This window comes from Microchirus variegatus (genome assembly GCF_963457635.1).
Source record: "Microchirus variegatus genome assembly, chromosome: 10".
Lineage (NCBI taxonomy): Eukaryota > Metazoa > Chordata > Actinopteri > Pleuronectiformes > Soleidae > Microchirus > Microchirus variegatus.
Window position 1 is genome coordinate 18,475,968 of NC_139811.1, and position 15,656 is coordinate 18,491,623.

General features: G+C 41.2%; 1 protein-coding gene across 1 annotated transcript; it reads right to left on the reverse strand.

Moving 5' to 3' along the window:
- Positions 1-393: 393 nt before the first annotated feature.
- Positions 394-11,223, reverse strand: kmt5c (lysine methyltransferase 5C; the record flags this gene model as incomplete). The annotated part of the gene is made up of 10 exons (XM_083895856.1): positions 10,950-11,223; positions 10,382-10,514; positions 9,239-9,404; positions 8,974-9,083; positions 8,662-8,825; positions 7,298-7,317; positions 6,894-7,030; positions 6,596-6,756; positions 4,764-5,777; positions 394-2,795 (listed from the first exon to the last, which is right to left on the reverse strand). Exons 2-10 carry the CDS (start codon positions 10,492-10,494, stop codon positions 394-396), a joined length of 4,287 nt encoding a protein of 1,428 aa, XP_083751982.1. The 5' UTR covers positions 10,495-10,514; positions 10,950-11,223.
- Between the last annotated feature and the right edge of the window lie 4,433 nt (positions 11,224-15,656).

Here is a 15,656-nt window from a genome sequence, read left to right on the forward strand (position 1 = left end):
TGCTCTCATCTCTACTGCCATACATGGTACAGTAAGATTTGTACAACTATGTTACAGTACAGCAACAGGGTTTTCAGTGTTTACACGGCCTCCAGGGTCAAATTCCTAATCACAAATATACTATATGTTCTGTTTGGTATTCTCAGCAAATTCATGGTTTTTTAATTTTCAAAAACGTATAATGTAGCTAAAACACACTGATAGTCAAGCTTTACATAAAACCCTGTACAAGTCACAAAGTAATGATTTTAGAAAAATGTCACTCAGTGGGCTTTAATAACTAGTCTATTAATTATTATCATGTTTACAAAAACATTGTTGTGGTAGACACTGTATAATCCCCTTTGAGCAAAACAACATCCGAATGTATGCAGTGAACCAGGTGTGTATAAATCAGTCCGAGTACTGGAGATCTAAATCTACTGTGCCATCTGTCACTACCAACCTCACCCTCTTGGGCTTTGTGCCACCCATGGAGTGAGATGTTGTTACAGGTCCATAGTGTGGCGGGCCGTGGTGTTCCCCAGGCTGGCACTGTTGCTGCATGTCCTTCCTGCAATGTTCGTCCTGACCTTTGTGTCCTGGAAAACCACCCAAGGAAAACGATGCAGGGTTTGAAAGCTGGGGCCCGCAGGGCTCCAAAACCAGCCGTCCTTGTGTGCCAGATGGCTCCATCAAACAATGGTAGGTGTAGTTTGTCGAGCCAAGTCCTGGGTGACCATCCGCCCCATCCCTGAGACCCAGGGTCAATGAATGGTCTCCACTGAAATTTAATACATAAGGAGGACCTTGATAGCCGTAGGGGAAAGACGCTGAGGAGGTCGAGGAGTGGCTCTTGTGTGCTGGTGTTGGCGTACCAGGAGGTGTATTGGGGATCACTTGTGGGCTGTTGTGCTGAGACATGGGCGAAAGAGAAGAGCCAAAGCTGAAATCAAATGGGTCTTGTTGAGTGTAACATGGCTGGTGTTTGTCTGAGGTCAACATAGTGGGTTTATCGTGTTTCAAACTCTTGTCTTGTGTTGATGACTGACTCTCAGCTAATTTGCTAGGAAAGAAAAAGGGCCTGGGCATGGCAGAAAAGTTTTTGTATGCCATGTTGGTTTCTCCACTTTCATGTTTATCGGATGGCATCTTACTTTTACTAAAAGACTGAGAAAAGGAGTTGGCCTTGTTGAAATGAGGCGTGGACCTGTTGGGGTTGCCGGATGATGCAAGGTGGCTGACATCTTTTCCAAATCCTTGGGCAGACATGTTACTTCTATAATAACCTTCTATACCAGGACCATGTTTATGACTCTGCTGAATCTTCTCAGTAGAGCCCGACTTTGTGCCGAGTGTTCTGGATGTGATGGTTGGGCTGCCAGCAGCTAAGGTATCTTTACATGGTGCACTATACAAGTTCTGGCTCTGGTTCCCCCCCTGAAACTTGAGCACCCTGTGAATAACTGTGGATGGTTTCTCGTGGAAGTTGAATGGACTATCTGGAGGATTGGGATGTCTCACAGTAGAGGGGAGTTTGTTAGACACATGGGATGGAACAGACTTTGAGAAGAGATTCTGCGGCAGTCCTTTAACTGTGGTTGGCTGACTTGAAAAAGACTGAGCTTTACTAGGCATGGCCATACGATGGAAGGGGCCCTGGGTTTTTAAGTTGGTGTTGGATTTCGACTGGCTGGTGTTTGGCTTGACATGGATGGAGGGCTGCATGAAAGTAACAGGATTTTGACATGTAACAGAAGATGAGGTTGCACCAAACAACCGAGGCTTGCCGACTACAGACAAAGGTTGATTTCTGAGGTCTTCTTTAGACAACCTCATCCCTGAAGTTTTAGCTATACTTAGATCCTTAGCAGTGAAGTCTGAATTGCTGAGAGCTGAGAAACTGAAACTGGGATTGGGCTGGTTTCTGTTCCCGGATGTGTACTTCCCATCACATTCCAGAGGAACAGAGTCACTTTTGGAAGAAATAAGACCTGGAAAAAACTGCAGATCTTCACTGGTAAAGTTATTTCCTGGACTGGGAGGGCCAAGGTATGGTGTCTCAGCAGTCCAGGTATCTGATGGGCTGTGAGAGAGGGGACTGCTGAAAGGATCGGTGGGTGGATCCAGCAGGTCTGATGGTGAAGATGGAAGTATGTTCTGTGGCTGATAATAACCCTCAAAGTTGAGACACTGAAAGTCCAGAAGATCATCACAGCAGTTCGCGAAGCTGGGTTCACTGGAAAGCATGTTATCTGCAGTAGTGAATGGTGGAAACTGGGATGGAGGCTGGATGACAGAGTGTGAAACACTGGAGCTGGTTGTTGGCTTTTCCAAAGTCTGCGATGAACACAGACCTTCAGACAGCCTAGAGAGACTGTTGTCAATTTGTTGTAGAGTATGACTAAGACAAGCGGTGGATGTATCTACAGGCCCACACTTCCTGGGTCTGTCCATTTTTTGCCTCTGTTTCCTTCCACCACAATTTAACTCTGGCCTTTCAGTGATTATATCTGCAGCTGAGGATGTAATGTCAGTCTTATTTTCATTAAGAGGAGAAGAAAGAGACAGTGGTGAGAGGGATAAGGAAAACGGAGGTGGTTCCGTTTTCATGATGGCTGATGCGTTCAGTCTCTGAGAGGATGGGCACTCCTCTTTGAGCATACATAACTCAAGACATTCTTTTTTTTGTTTCCCTAAAATGTGGCTCTTCACCTCTTTCTTAACTTTCGGTTCTAATTTTAGTTCAGCTCGTAAGAGTTCCTCTTTGCTATCCACTTCCCAAATATCTTCGACCTTTCTACGAAGTTTGATGACTGGTAATGAAACCCCATTTATATCCAATTCTGACTCCTGTTTTTGTTGTGATCCAGTTTCAAACAAGCAGCAATTCTTGGAAAAACGATCTTCAATTTTTGTTTCTCGAACAACAGTTGACAAAGTCGGCGTGTCATTTCTTGGACTATCTATTTTTTCAGGCGCGTGCTCGACTCCAACCAAAAGCTCCCCGCCGGGCTTAATTTTGTTTTCTACTTTGTCACTAGTAGATTTGCTGGTTTCACATTCATTTTTACAACTTTTATGGTCTTGGCCTTTCTCTGATTTTGTGTTGGAGGGGATTTTTACAGGTTGTAACTTTTGACCTCTTTTTTTCAAACGATGCAATCTGCTTTTTGACTTCTTACTAGCCTGCACATGAGCCTGTGCAGCCTCCATCTCCATGTTTAACAGCGATACGGAGTCCATTATGGCTTTGAAAGGATCGCATGTAACCAACTCATCTTTCCTTTCTGTTTTTATAGTTAGATTTTCAAACATTCCACTTTGCATCTCCCATACTCTACCTCTTCTTCTTTTGAAACGAATCTTAAAATTAAGGCAAGGTTTCATCTCCTCCACATCACTGTCTTGGATTAATGTTTCAACCTCGTCTTTTTTTAGATGATTTAGAGCTGGACAATGCTCTTGGATTCTAGCAGATTTCCTAGTTTGTTTTCTCACTGCAAGCATATTACTCCCTCGTGTTTGAGGCTTGTTAACGTCGTCTCGTCTCTCAAGTTTACATATTCTGAGATTTCTTAATGAAGCACGTCGCTGAACTACATCAGGTCTGGGGCGTAGCACTCTTCTAAAGTTTTGTTTTGTGTTACTTTTCGGGGTTAATTTTGTTGAGATTCTTTTCCTAAAAAATTTGCTCCTAGTATTTCTTGACACGTTGCTACTCTCCCCTGAACACGGGCTGATGTCCTGCTTCTTTACTGCAGATGAACTCGACTCTACTGCATCTTTAGAAGCTTGATTAGATGTAGAATTCAAGCCTTGCTGGGAGTCCAATTCCACAGCACTGCGAAATGTTCGTTTCTTCAGAGGTATGTTGGACTGTATATGTGCATGTGGATTAGTGTCTGAATGCACAGTATTTGCAGCTTTTGCAGAAATTAGTGATTTATGAGGTAGTGGATTGAGGCAAGTGGCCATTGGGCCATTATGCCTCTCTGTTGAATGAATACACAAACTTTCCTCACTCAACTCTTCTTTAATGGTTACTGGAACCACTCTACTCAAGCACGTGTCGGGGCTCTGTTTATCTTCCACTTTTGTTTTGGCCGCTCTTGGCCTCAACCTTCGTCTTCTTTTGCACATGCGCCTCCTCCGCACCACAGAACGGTACCTGCCTCCATTTATTTCAGTCTGTTCTGCTTCTTCTGCTGAACTTTGCATTTCTCTTGAAGCCAGGGAAGATAACCTTCCTGCAACATCATCCTGTAATTGCTTCCCTTTTAAGGATTTATCTTTTCGTAAAATATCAGATAGAAGAACTTTTGCCTGCTTTATGACAATATCATTTTGCCTCCTTACAGCCTGTTTACCCACACAACTCTCTGTTTGTTCTGGGATTTTAAGAGCGCCCTTCCCTGTAGATACACCCTTGTCATTATTTTTAATACAATGGATGTTATTTTGATGTGTAATTTTTTCGCCGGTTTCTACTTTACATTCTGTCTCTTTCTTTTGCTCTAGGCCTCCCTTACTCTCACATTCCATAACCTTGGATGCGGCATTTCTCGTTTCTTTCCCCCCTTCAGTTTTGCCATCTACGATTTCCTGCTGCTTCTTTTGTTCACTACCTTTTTCTCCCTCGGACAACGTTTGTATTTCAATAACCTTTTCACTTTCCATTTTCTCACCATGGCATAATTCACCTGTGCTTTCACTTGCAGGTCGCTTCCTTACATTTACTTTATCAACAGCCTTAAAAAACATTTCCCTCACCCCTCTGTTACCTTCAGCTGTGCAGACGTCTGATCCCTCTCCCTGATTCTGCTGAGAACTGACCGCTCTCTTTTCTGACTGGACTGTCACAGGCGCTGGTCTAGGACAGTGGATTTGCCTGCTCCTTCCTCTTACCGCCACTCTTGCTTTCCTGTCTTCTAACATCTTTTCTGCTCTTACACTCTGTGTCACTGATAACCTTGTTAGGTTGACTGTAAGGTATTGCTTCAGTGTTATCAGTGGATTGTCCCCTATGTTCTTTGATGCCTCTGTGACACAGTGACGAACTTCTAAAACAGATGGAGTGCTGTTGATCTTCTGCACCATTTGCTTAGCAGGTGGACCTTGAGCTGCATTGACGGTGCAGGATTCAACGCTACTGCACTTGAGGTTGTTTTGCCTTTCCGTGTTTGCCGTTTCAATCTCCTCTTGTTTTATTGCACTGGTTTTGTTGGTCTCAGAGTGACAAAGAGATTTGTTATCCGTGTTACTGCACTCAGTCTGCTGAGTGAGCATGGTGTCAGCCATACTTTTTGTCCTTGAAGAAGTCCTTGTGAGGACCACCTGCTTGTGCGCCACTTTGACAGGCTTCCCATTTCGACCAGTGTTTTTTACCACAGGTCTCTTTTTCTGCCGATCTGCAATGAGGGACTTTAGAGCAAAAGGCTTCAAGTTGACCTCTGTACTGTTATTTTCATCACCAGTGGAATTCAGTTCACTCAGCCCACTATCTTTCGACTTCATTTCCTCCAGTTCTTGCAGCAAGGCCCTTTCTTTGCTTTTAGGATCCTTACAGTTGAGTAAAAAATCCACTGAGTGGCGCCGTACTCTGATGCTGATGTCCCTCAGAGTAACTTGGGACAATGATGGAAGTGCCCATCGCTGTTTGACAGTTGTTGACTTCAATGGGTGCTTTCCTGACCGCCGGTGTTTCTCTCGTCTCCACTTCTTTGTTTGACTCAATTTTCTATTCTTCAGGGCATTTCTCCTCATTTGCTGGGTAAAGGAATTCCTCGAGGGGATGGCTATGAAAAAAAGACAACAAAACACAGTTGAATGTGAAGCAGCAAAATAATGAGAGCATTTTTTTTCTGCAGACGCTTGTCTTTGCAACATAAGCAGAATGTTTTCAAAAAGGAAACAGGGTTTCAAGACAGTCAGTAGATAAGATCTGAGAACTTTGCTTGATGTGTTGTGGAGAACCAAAGCCAACACACACTGCGATATTTCAAATACCTAGTCCACGGAAGTGCTTCATATAACATTACAGAAATATTAATTTCTAATGTGATATATAACATTTTTCAGTTCTTTCAATCATCAGTGGTTTTAACTGATTATCCCATTGTTGCAGTATTTAAAGCTTAAAGTAAAGAGAGTGCTATTTGAAAAGACTCTGGGTTACATTTGCCATATTTACATAGCTATTCTACACTGTTATCAGTTTTCAAAGAGGGAGACAAAGTTATTTATTAACAGCTAATTGACTGCATTAACCGATCTTGTTTCTGCTGTAACAATATACAAAGATATCCAGTGGACTCCATCCAGTAGATAATGTTTGCTGTGTAAAGTCATTCTACATTGATTATCACATCATCAATATGCACATGCAACTTAAGCATAAATATAGTTGCAGTAGTTTACATTTCTGCACGCTGTATGTTTACAATGCAGCAATAATATTCCAAGCATTGCACATCTTCTGTTTGAATTAGCAGAGTGTCCATATTTGTTTAAGTAATTACATGAATTCTGTTTCAGTGATTACTTTTGTCTTAAATGATTGTAAGCAACTGATTTTGAGAAAGATAATCCTGTATCGAGTTACCTTTAAAGATACCTGAGTGTATCCCTGGTATTATCGGCCTTGCAGGAAAATGACCCTTCTCTCTGTGTTGACGAAGGTACCGCTCCCTCAGACGGTACTTCTGCCCCACAGGGTCCTTTGTTTCTTCACTCTCTGGCTGCTTCCCTTTGTGTCTAAAGTGGCCCTCTCCATTCCTTGGAATCAGTTAAAATAACAAAAAAAAAATAGACATTAAAATTAATATGAGAGAAACAAAAAAAAAAAAACTATCAGTATTGAGCAAAAAATCTTGCTGTAGTAAAGACAATGACTGATCTGATGATGGACACACCTTTCACAGGTGCAGCATTCACACATTTCATTGCCTTCGCCAAAAAAGCTGGCACCATAGTAACAGGTGATCTCCTCCCCAGGTGAGATGGGTCGAATCACTTCAACACAGGCAATATTCTTCTCACCAGGGACGAACTGTGCAGGTTAAAGAGCGGACGAAGAAAAAAAAACAAAGAACAAAAAGACAAAGACAAAGCTTAGTATTCCCATGGGATAAACCACACTACATTTAGGAAACACACTGAGAGAGATACATATGTTCCTGCAATACAAATTTGAATATGTGAAATTTTACACAACAGATGTTACGAGACCAAGTAAGAGAAATAAAATGTGTTGTTTATTTTGTCAAAAATCTAGCGTAAATGTGAGAAATTATTCGTATTGCTTCATGAGTAGTACCTTGCAGTTTGGTTTGCAGTCTTCAGATCAGAGGGACACACAAAGAGAAAAACACAGAATAAAAAATGTCAAGTTAAAAATTCAAAATGCATAACTTCATTCGAGGCAATAAAAAAAAAAAACACCCGCCGACTTCATTTTGAAAAAGCTTGAAGGCTAAGCTGATTAACTCCCAGATATTATTGAAACATTTTGTCAAAAACTGGCCTCGGTGTTTTTGGGAAGAATGTACTTTACACCACATCTTTTGCACAACCTGCATTCAACTCACGTCTCTGACTGACACACAGCCTGAGATAAACAGGCTGCTTGTGCTTCATATAATCAATCTATGACTGAATTCTATTCCACACTCGTGGAATTAAATAACAAAGAATAATTGTTTTACACACTGGGCGAGGTCTGCAAGTAAGTTATCTTCCATGTGTGTACGTTATCTTCGGTGTTGCTTACTTTGCTGATGTGTATATGTTAATTTTTCATTTGGTCTTGAAATAACAAAATATGCATGGCACAATATTTAAAAAAACGTCTTTGTTCGTTTTTTTTTGTTGGTTCAGCCTCCGAGTCCAAAATCCAAAAGGAATAAGCTTATTATTAGCAATAATGAAACTACTGACAGCATTTTCTATTTTAAATGGATTACTGATTTCAACTCTACAGTGAGTATTTCTTCATCTGTGACTATAGTTACAATCAGATTCCATCATCACTACAGAAAACCTCCTCTGCAAAAATGATTAATCACTTCCATGTTTTATGCATAGCACATTAAAATAAATCAAATGAAGCTAATCAGAAGAGATGAGAACGGCCACTAAAAGAAACTGAAGAAAATAAAACATTTGGCATATTTTTAGATGTGCTTTGAGGATATCTACAGTATATAAAAAGGACAATGTTTAGAAACTGGTGCCAACTCAGCTCTCAAGCACTAGTATAAAAATACTTCTTCCTCAGTCTGAATACAGGATTTCCTTCACATTAAAAAAAAAACCGGAACAATATAAATTCATGTGAAAATCACAGCACTTTTAGTTTCCGAGCTGAAATTGTAATCCTCTTTGGATAAAGTAAGAGAGCACCAAGCACAAGAAAATCATTTACATCAACTTAGTTGTTATGTGGCCACGTGATTAAAGACCCGTCAATCAGCATTAGTGTGATTTCAAGTTTCAACCCTGTGTTTTGATTATGGGTACATGCATTACTTTTGTTTACATTTGGATCACAGACTGCAGCTATACAAATTAAATGGTGAGAGGGATTACTCTTATCAGCTATGACAATTAGAGTTGGTTCATCTGTATGTGTGTGTGTGTTTACAGTGGAAAAGAATGAGTCATGAATCCAAACAAACTCACCATGGTTAATGAAAGCTGCTGGTCCAAGCCAGAGCTGAGCGCAGCGTTTGCGCGTGGAATACATCACACTGAAGTCATTGACTCCTGCCCTTAGCACAGCGCTGTCAGTGGGGCTTAGCTCTGCTATGCAGCCCAGCAGGACCTCCACCCGCTCTCCTGCAAACCTACAGAGCAACAGTTTAAGCGTCACATTGCTACAACTGAAGATAAGCACACACAGGCCAGGACATCATGTTACACGATCAGTCTGATGTTACCCAGCCACATGCTGCCTTCACACAGTGTTATGTTAGATGATGCGAGAGTGATTACCAGTGCCTCGTTGAGGTTATCTTAGCCCCGTTGGTCTCCGATGAGTATCTGTCACATGACTCTATTTTCACACCGCTATCCAACAGGAAGGCACCGAGGTAACGATACACCTGTGGACACCCAAGGTAGATTTAATCGTGTTCAAGTGTTAATAATGAACTGATGATTTAAATACAAATATGAATCTAACACATAGATCAAATATCAAGATACATTTAAGCATAATTTTATATGACTGCACTTTAATGTATGCTGTTTTGCCTACATGTTGTCTCAGCAGTTCCTGTCGATGACTTCCCAAAGCATTAAAGTAGTCACCAGCCAGTTCCCCCACAGTTAGCGCCTCAAACGTAGCGTTGAAGTCATGTGTGCGCTGAAAGCGCAACAGGGTCTCTTTGAGGTTACCCCATCGCCGGATCTCTGGTGGGGGACTGAGGAGGGCAGAAAGGCACAGGTGTAAAGAAAGTGTCACTCCACAAAACCTGAATACAAACTGTTGGTCCAAGCCTAATGTCTCAAATTGTGATGCTTTTTTAAACAAATAGGTTAGTGTAAGTGACTGTTTCACACTGTGCTTGGAATCCTCAAAACATTCTGCACTCAGGTCTTTTTTTTTTTCTTTTTTTCTTAAATTCATATCATATAAATAAAGATTACAATTTGCTCCAGACGGAAAGTTTGTTTTCTCTTACAGACAGAAAACAGCCAACACTGGTTAAACGGTGACACATTTCACACACTGAAGGTAAAATATTCACGGAAACAAGGTATATGTAACATGTATAACCATTATATGAGTGTTGATCAAGTCTTTCTTATTGATGCCAAAGAAAATACTTTGTTGTTGAATAAAAGCCTAGCCTGTCAAAGTTAACGTGATGTTTCAAACGAATAAAAATGTTTTTAAAAGTGATTCATAATAACATGTCTTTCAAAAAATAAAGACAATAGAATATATTGTGGCCTTCAAAAGGCTCTCCACCAACATCACACTAAACACAGAAAGCATCGATCTCAAACAGATAATTACTTTTGAAGAGGAGGGCTGGCATAATCATCTCTTCTATAACTAAGTCCTAACTAACTCCTCCCTCTGATGTAAATTGGGTGAAAGTATAATTCAACACAGTTCAATGCAGCATCACGAACAACATCTACAAATACAGTCAAGTCAAATCAGCACACGTCTGGAACATTTAAAATAAAAATTGCTGTGACCTCTATAGAAGCAGGATTTACTGCAGAACGTGTGCATGAAAACGTGCATTCGTTTCGACTGTGTGTGTGTAATCGGATGGAGCAGAAAGAGCAAGGGCTGAATGGTGTGGAGACCAAACAAGCGATTAACAGTGATTACATTAAGAGTAGGTGTTGACTGGACGGTCACACTGTTCGCTTGACAAGTTACCTGATGTTCATTTTGTGGGTGCTGAAGCCCAACAAAGGGTCCAGCACCAATCGGGTGGCCAAGTCATCGGTCTCACACAGCTCCTTCACACTCATTCTAGTGCATCCTTCCATTGCCTCCCACCATCAGCATGCTGCAACAACAGGGTCAAAGTAACGCTATGACAACAACATCAACAACAGCAAACCACAATCGTCTAATAGAGCATTTCAACACATCCTGTGTGGAAATGACAGATCATTAGCCGCCTGCTAACTTTCTTCCCCCTTGTGTCCACTGCGCCAACATTGAGCCGTAACTCGTTACGGTATGTGTGAGTTAGGAATGCGCCTACGTTCCCATTAGCTTCCATACATAGCACATTAGCTTAGCATGTCTGACTGTACGGGGAATACGCTGGCTTATCAGCTGAGAGGCGGGGGAGCTAACATGGTAGCACCAGCTGTCTACAGCTAGCGCAACATTGCTGCATTCAATCGCTTACGAAATCCAGGCACTAAACGCATGTATGTGCAGCAAAGCGCTGCCACGGTGGTGCATACTGGACACACGTCTTTCGAAAACTTACCTGGGAGTCTTTTGTGGTCAACGAATGTTTCGTCAGCTGGGCAATGTATTGCAAGCTCCTCGCTTGTTCTAGATAATGTCCGCCTAGCAGGGGGAAAGTTAGCCTAGCAGCATAACTGGCTAGGTTTCCGCTAGCCCGAGCAGCCGCATTCGAAAATGGAGTCTCCTCGTCACTTCTGGAATTTGTTGGAATGCTAACGATTACAAGAGCTCAGGTCGGATGTCGGAGGGCAGCAATGCACCGCACACGGCGACAAATTAGTGTAGAAAATCTATATGTTACGTATCTCCCTTGCTGGCTTTGCACAAGATTCTTCCAGTACCAAAAGTTGAAGAGCCCCCGTTCAGTGCAACCGAACTACTCTGTGGCCACGCCCACGGCTCTTGCTATTCGCTGGGGTCAAGGTCAATTTTACAAATCAACGTCCAGAGTTGTGTGTTGGGCCCTGTGATTGGTCGGATTGCTGTCATGGGTGGAGCCACAGCTTTACGTTCTGTTTAGCATGTTGATAAGTGAGCAGAGAGGAGTATTTCCTCACGTCCGCTGGCCTCAGCTGGGAAACAGAAAGAGAAGTGTGTGTGTGTGTGTGTGTGTGTGTGTGTGTGTGTTGAGAGATACTCACAGCAGCACTGATGCATGACCGTGCCTGTATTTTAATGTTGGCTGCAAATCAATAAGCCGCACTAATAAAACTGGTAACTGGTTTAAATGTTGTGGCAGAGAGTTGTTTGTCTGTGTGCCCTGTTTAAACCATCTGTTACAGCCAGCAAAACTCATCTATTTAACCTTTATTTAACCAGGAAAAACCACAGAGAATTTTAAAAAATCTGGGTTTTTTTCACGTGCAAAATACAGTTTCCCTGGACCACAGTCATAATCATAAAACCCCACACAGCCATCAAACAGTTCAGTTCAGTTCAAATCAATTGTATTTGTGCAGTGTTAAATTACAACATATACGTTATATCAAGGCACTGGAAGGCAGAAGACTCTTAATATATTAGAGAAAAGAGAAACCCAACCATTCACACGATGAGCAATAAAAAAAAACAACAGCTCCCTTTTAACAGGAAACAATCTCTGACAGAACCGGACTCAAAAATGTGCAGCATCTGCCTCGACCGGTTGGGGTGAAAGGAAAAATGGGGGAGAGAAAGGGAAAGAGAGAGGCGAGATAGAAGGGACAGAAGGGCAGATACTTAGCAGTTGTTGTACTACAGTGTCATTTTTACATGCAGTAGCAAAGATTCTTGATAGAAAATATCAGTTTTAATCATAGCATAACATGTATTAGTCTGTAATTCAGGGGTTAAGCATTGAGATTTTATTGTAAATAAGGCTGACATTGAAGTAATAAATTGCTGTATTGATTTTTGGTGGAGCTCCTGTTTACTTTTTAAAAAGACGACATCAAATCTCATGTTGTTTGAAACACAAATAGGACACACCTCCTTTTGTTTGAACAAGATATTGAGCTCGACTCATTAATGGTCAAAGCTCTGGATCCTTCCATCTTTGATTGCTTCCTGTTAAGTGCAAAAAGTAAATAAATATGTACAATTCATTACATAAGAGCCAAGTGTTTGCATTACTACTTCTTGAAATATGTACTATACGTACAAAACAACATAACCACAAACTGGAAATAGAGCTTTGAAATGTACAGCTGCAGGAGGAAAGAGAGGATAAGTGTTTGGAAGTCATGTGGAATGTGGAAATGCCTTGGAAATCAAGGAGCTCCCTGCACCCTCACCCACCCACACTCACCCACTCTCGCCCCACCCCCTCCCATTCTGTGGACAAGTTTCAGCTGGTAAACAAGCCGGAGTAGTGCTACTGCATATTTTACAGGGTGTCATTCATGTTCCCAGCAACTGCAATCTCCAAGGACTTAGAAGTGGAAAACACCCATCTCTCTCTATCACCACAATGGCATGACTGTGGTATTTGACATGGCCTGGTTTAATGAAGTTACTCCTCTGAGCCTCAAACCCTTTTCTTCTCTCTTGTTGTTTAGTGTTTGGATGAATTAGGATTTGATGTCGCCGTCTGGTGCAGACTCATGTACGCGTCTGATTCATGAGACAGTAGGATTATTTATGAGCCGAGGGTGAGTGACTTCACGGTGGAGGATGTCAGGGTGCATGTCATAAATCAGCACAGACGCCCCTGCAGCCAGCGTTCAGTCATGTGGTGTGAATGTTGCAAACCCTTCCAAGTTGGAATGACAAGTCCAATTTGTAGCTACACGGCATGCTTTTCATTTTATTGCATGGACACATAAAAGTGGAACTGACTGGTGTCCAGTTAATTGGTTTGGTTTATTGCCTGTGAGTTTCTCACAGTGTGATTTATATTTTTCTTTGTAAGAAGGCATGACACACTGTAGTGTAAATCGTGACAAGAGCAAATCTAACATTTAGAATCAATTTACTGCCTTTCTGTAACATCTGATATTTTGATTCTTGCGATCAAATCGGTCTCTGGGGCAGGTTTACATGTTTTTATTCAAAAGAAGTGACAGAAATCTATTAAAGAGTAGCAAAAAGGGAATAGATAAAGACACGCATGCATATAAGAAGGGTGATCATCTTCACCCACATCATCCACGTTACGCAGAATATGTTGGCGTGTCTGTGAGCTGTCTGACTGTATCATGGTGCAATGTTTGTCAGACATAAGAGAAGAACTCCCACCCTGAGGTAATAAAACAGATCCAATTACTTCACTCCCAGTCACTGCCAGTCCTGTGCAGCAGATGATGGCCTTCCCTCCCTTTTCTGAGTTACAGTGGAATGTTGGGATGTAGTGTTTTCCCACACTGCTGTCACATGTGACAAAAGAGAACGCGGCGAGACAAAAATGTACAAATCCTCTTTTATTTCTACCTTTGTTACAGAGACATTTTGTGACCGGTCTGAAAACAAATAGAAAATTGTCAATTTCTGTCGTTTCCTCTATGTTAGCAATCATAATAATCAAATAGTGTCATATTATTTACCCAGCAACAGTGCATGGTGCAAAACATCCCTGATTAATCAAAGAAAACCTTACACTAGTATAAGCCTACATTGTCTAACATGAAATTAGTCAGTACAAATGTGAATAAAATGATTATTGGTAGTTATGCATGATTAAGCAGACTCTTTTTTTTTTTACAGCAAAGGAAACGGGAATGACAGCGGCCTTTAGTGGACCATTCATTCAAAATGACAAAGGTATACACGCTTTATAGCTCTATATTAATTCTTGCATGAGTTACTTAGTTGGTTTGAATAGAACACGATCCATCCCATCGTAAATGCTCAAGCCCTACATTAAGGTTTATTTATCCTACTTATTAACTTAAATGCCATACATATCTGTACATCTACAAGTCAGGTTTTAGCCAGAGAAAACTGAGTCTGCACCATTACTAAATCAAACTTAATAAAGCCACAGATCACTCCCCTGCGGAGTGTTCCGCCGTAAACTAAACAGCATTCCAACATTGGGCTCGACTCATTCACATCTTAGTCATTTTAAATTCCACGGATAAGCTGTATATAACCTGTTATAAGCTTCACAATATACTGTATGAGTCATACCACTTCACTGTATTTTAATGTAAGTCACTTCCTGAGTTGATCTTACTGGATGTGAATTAAACAGAAGAACTATAATACGCCGACACAACACCCGACGCAGAAATGAGCTGTAAGTGTATGCAAATCTGTTCAAACATATAACAGGATTCCTCACGTTTGATTACATCATAAAAAGTGATTTATTTTCTGAGGTACCGAGTTGAAAACCTCTCGACAGAGAAATGGGCCGCTCTGCTTTAGCGCGCGCTCTCGTGCACAACCTGACCGACACATATTTGCTGGCTTTGCAGCAGAGCTGTAATGACATGTGGTCGTAGTTGGACAGAGACGCTGAAGACTGAGGACACGCAGGAGACAAATAAAAGCAGACATAGCAGTTATGTAATAAAAGGGGGGGAGAGTGTGTTTGGGTTTTTAGAAAAGGGCAGTGAGATGCCCCTGAAACACTGTTAGGATTTTTTTTTTTAACACCAGTTGCAACAGCCTGTACTGACCTATGGACTGTTTTCACTGGAACACCCTGTATATGCCAGCTGAACTTGATACGCAGTAAAGAGGATGCAACACGGCTATTGTGCCATGAAGTGATACAAAGGACAATTTAAAAATAAAATGGTTTGAGACAAAAATATATGCATTACTTTGAATCCACGTTGACAACGTCAGATATTTATATGTCGATGTAAGAGAAGCACAAGACTTCCAGCAACTCGGCATGTCCTTGTTTTTGACAAATTTACATTGCATTTATTTTGTACAACACACCTAAAGCAGCTTTAAAATGAATCACCAAATCTTCAAAGTTAAAATTTCTATCCAAATTTGGTATGCATAATTTGTTTTTAGTAGAACAAGGATTTGTGCTTAAAGGGCTTTAGTTTTAGTCAGTCGTTTCTAATTTTAGCTATCACGCAACTTTATGCTTAAATTAGCCCATTTTCCTTTTCATCCCCACATATTCAAATGACTTGAGAAGAGCATTTACATCACTGCAATTATTCACCATCACATCTGCCGTTTCAGTATTTAATATTTCCATGTGAAAATATATGGAGAAATTTGACATTAATAGCTCCTCAGTAGGCACGTGGAGTGCACGGCAATGTGTTTATGTCCGGAG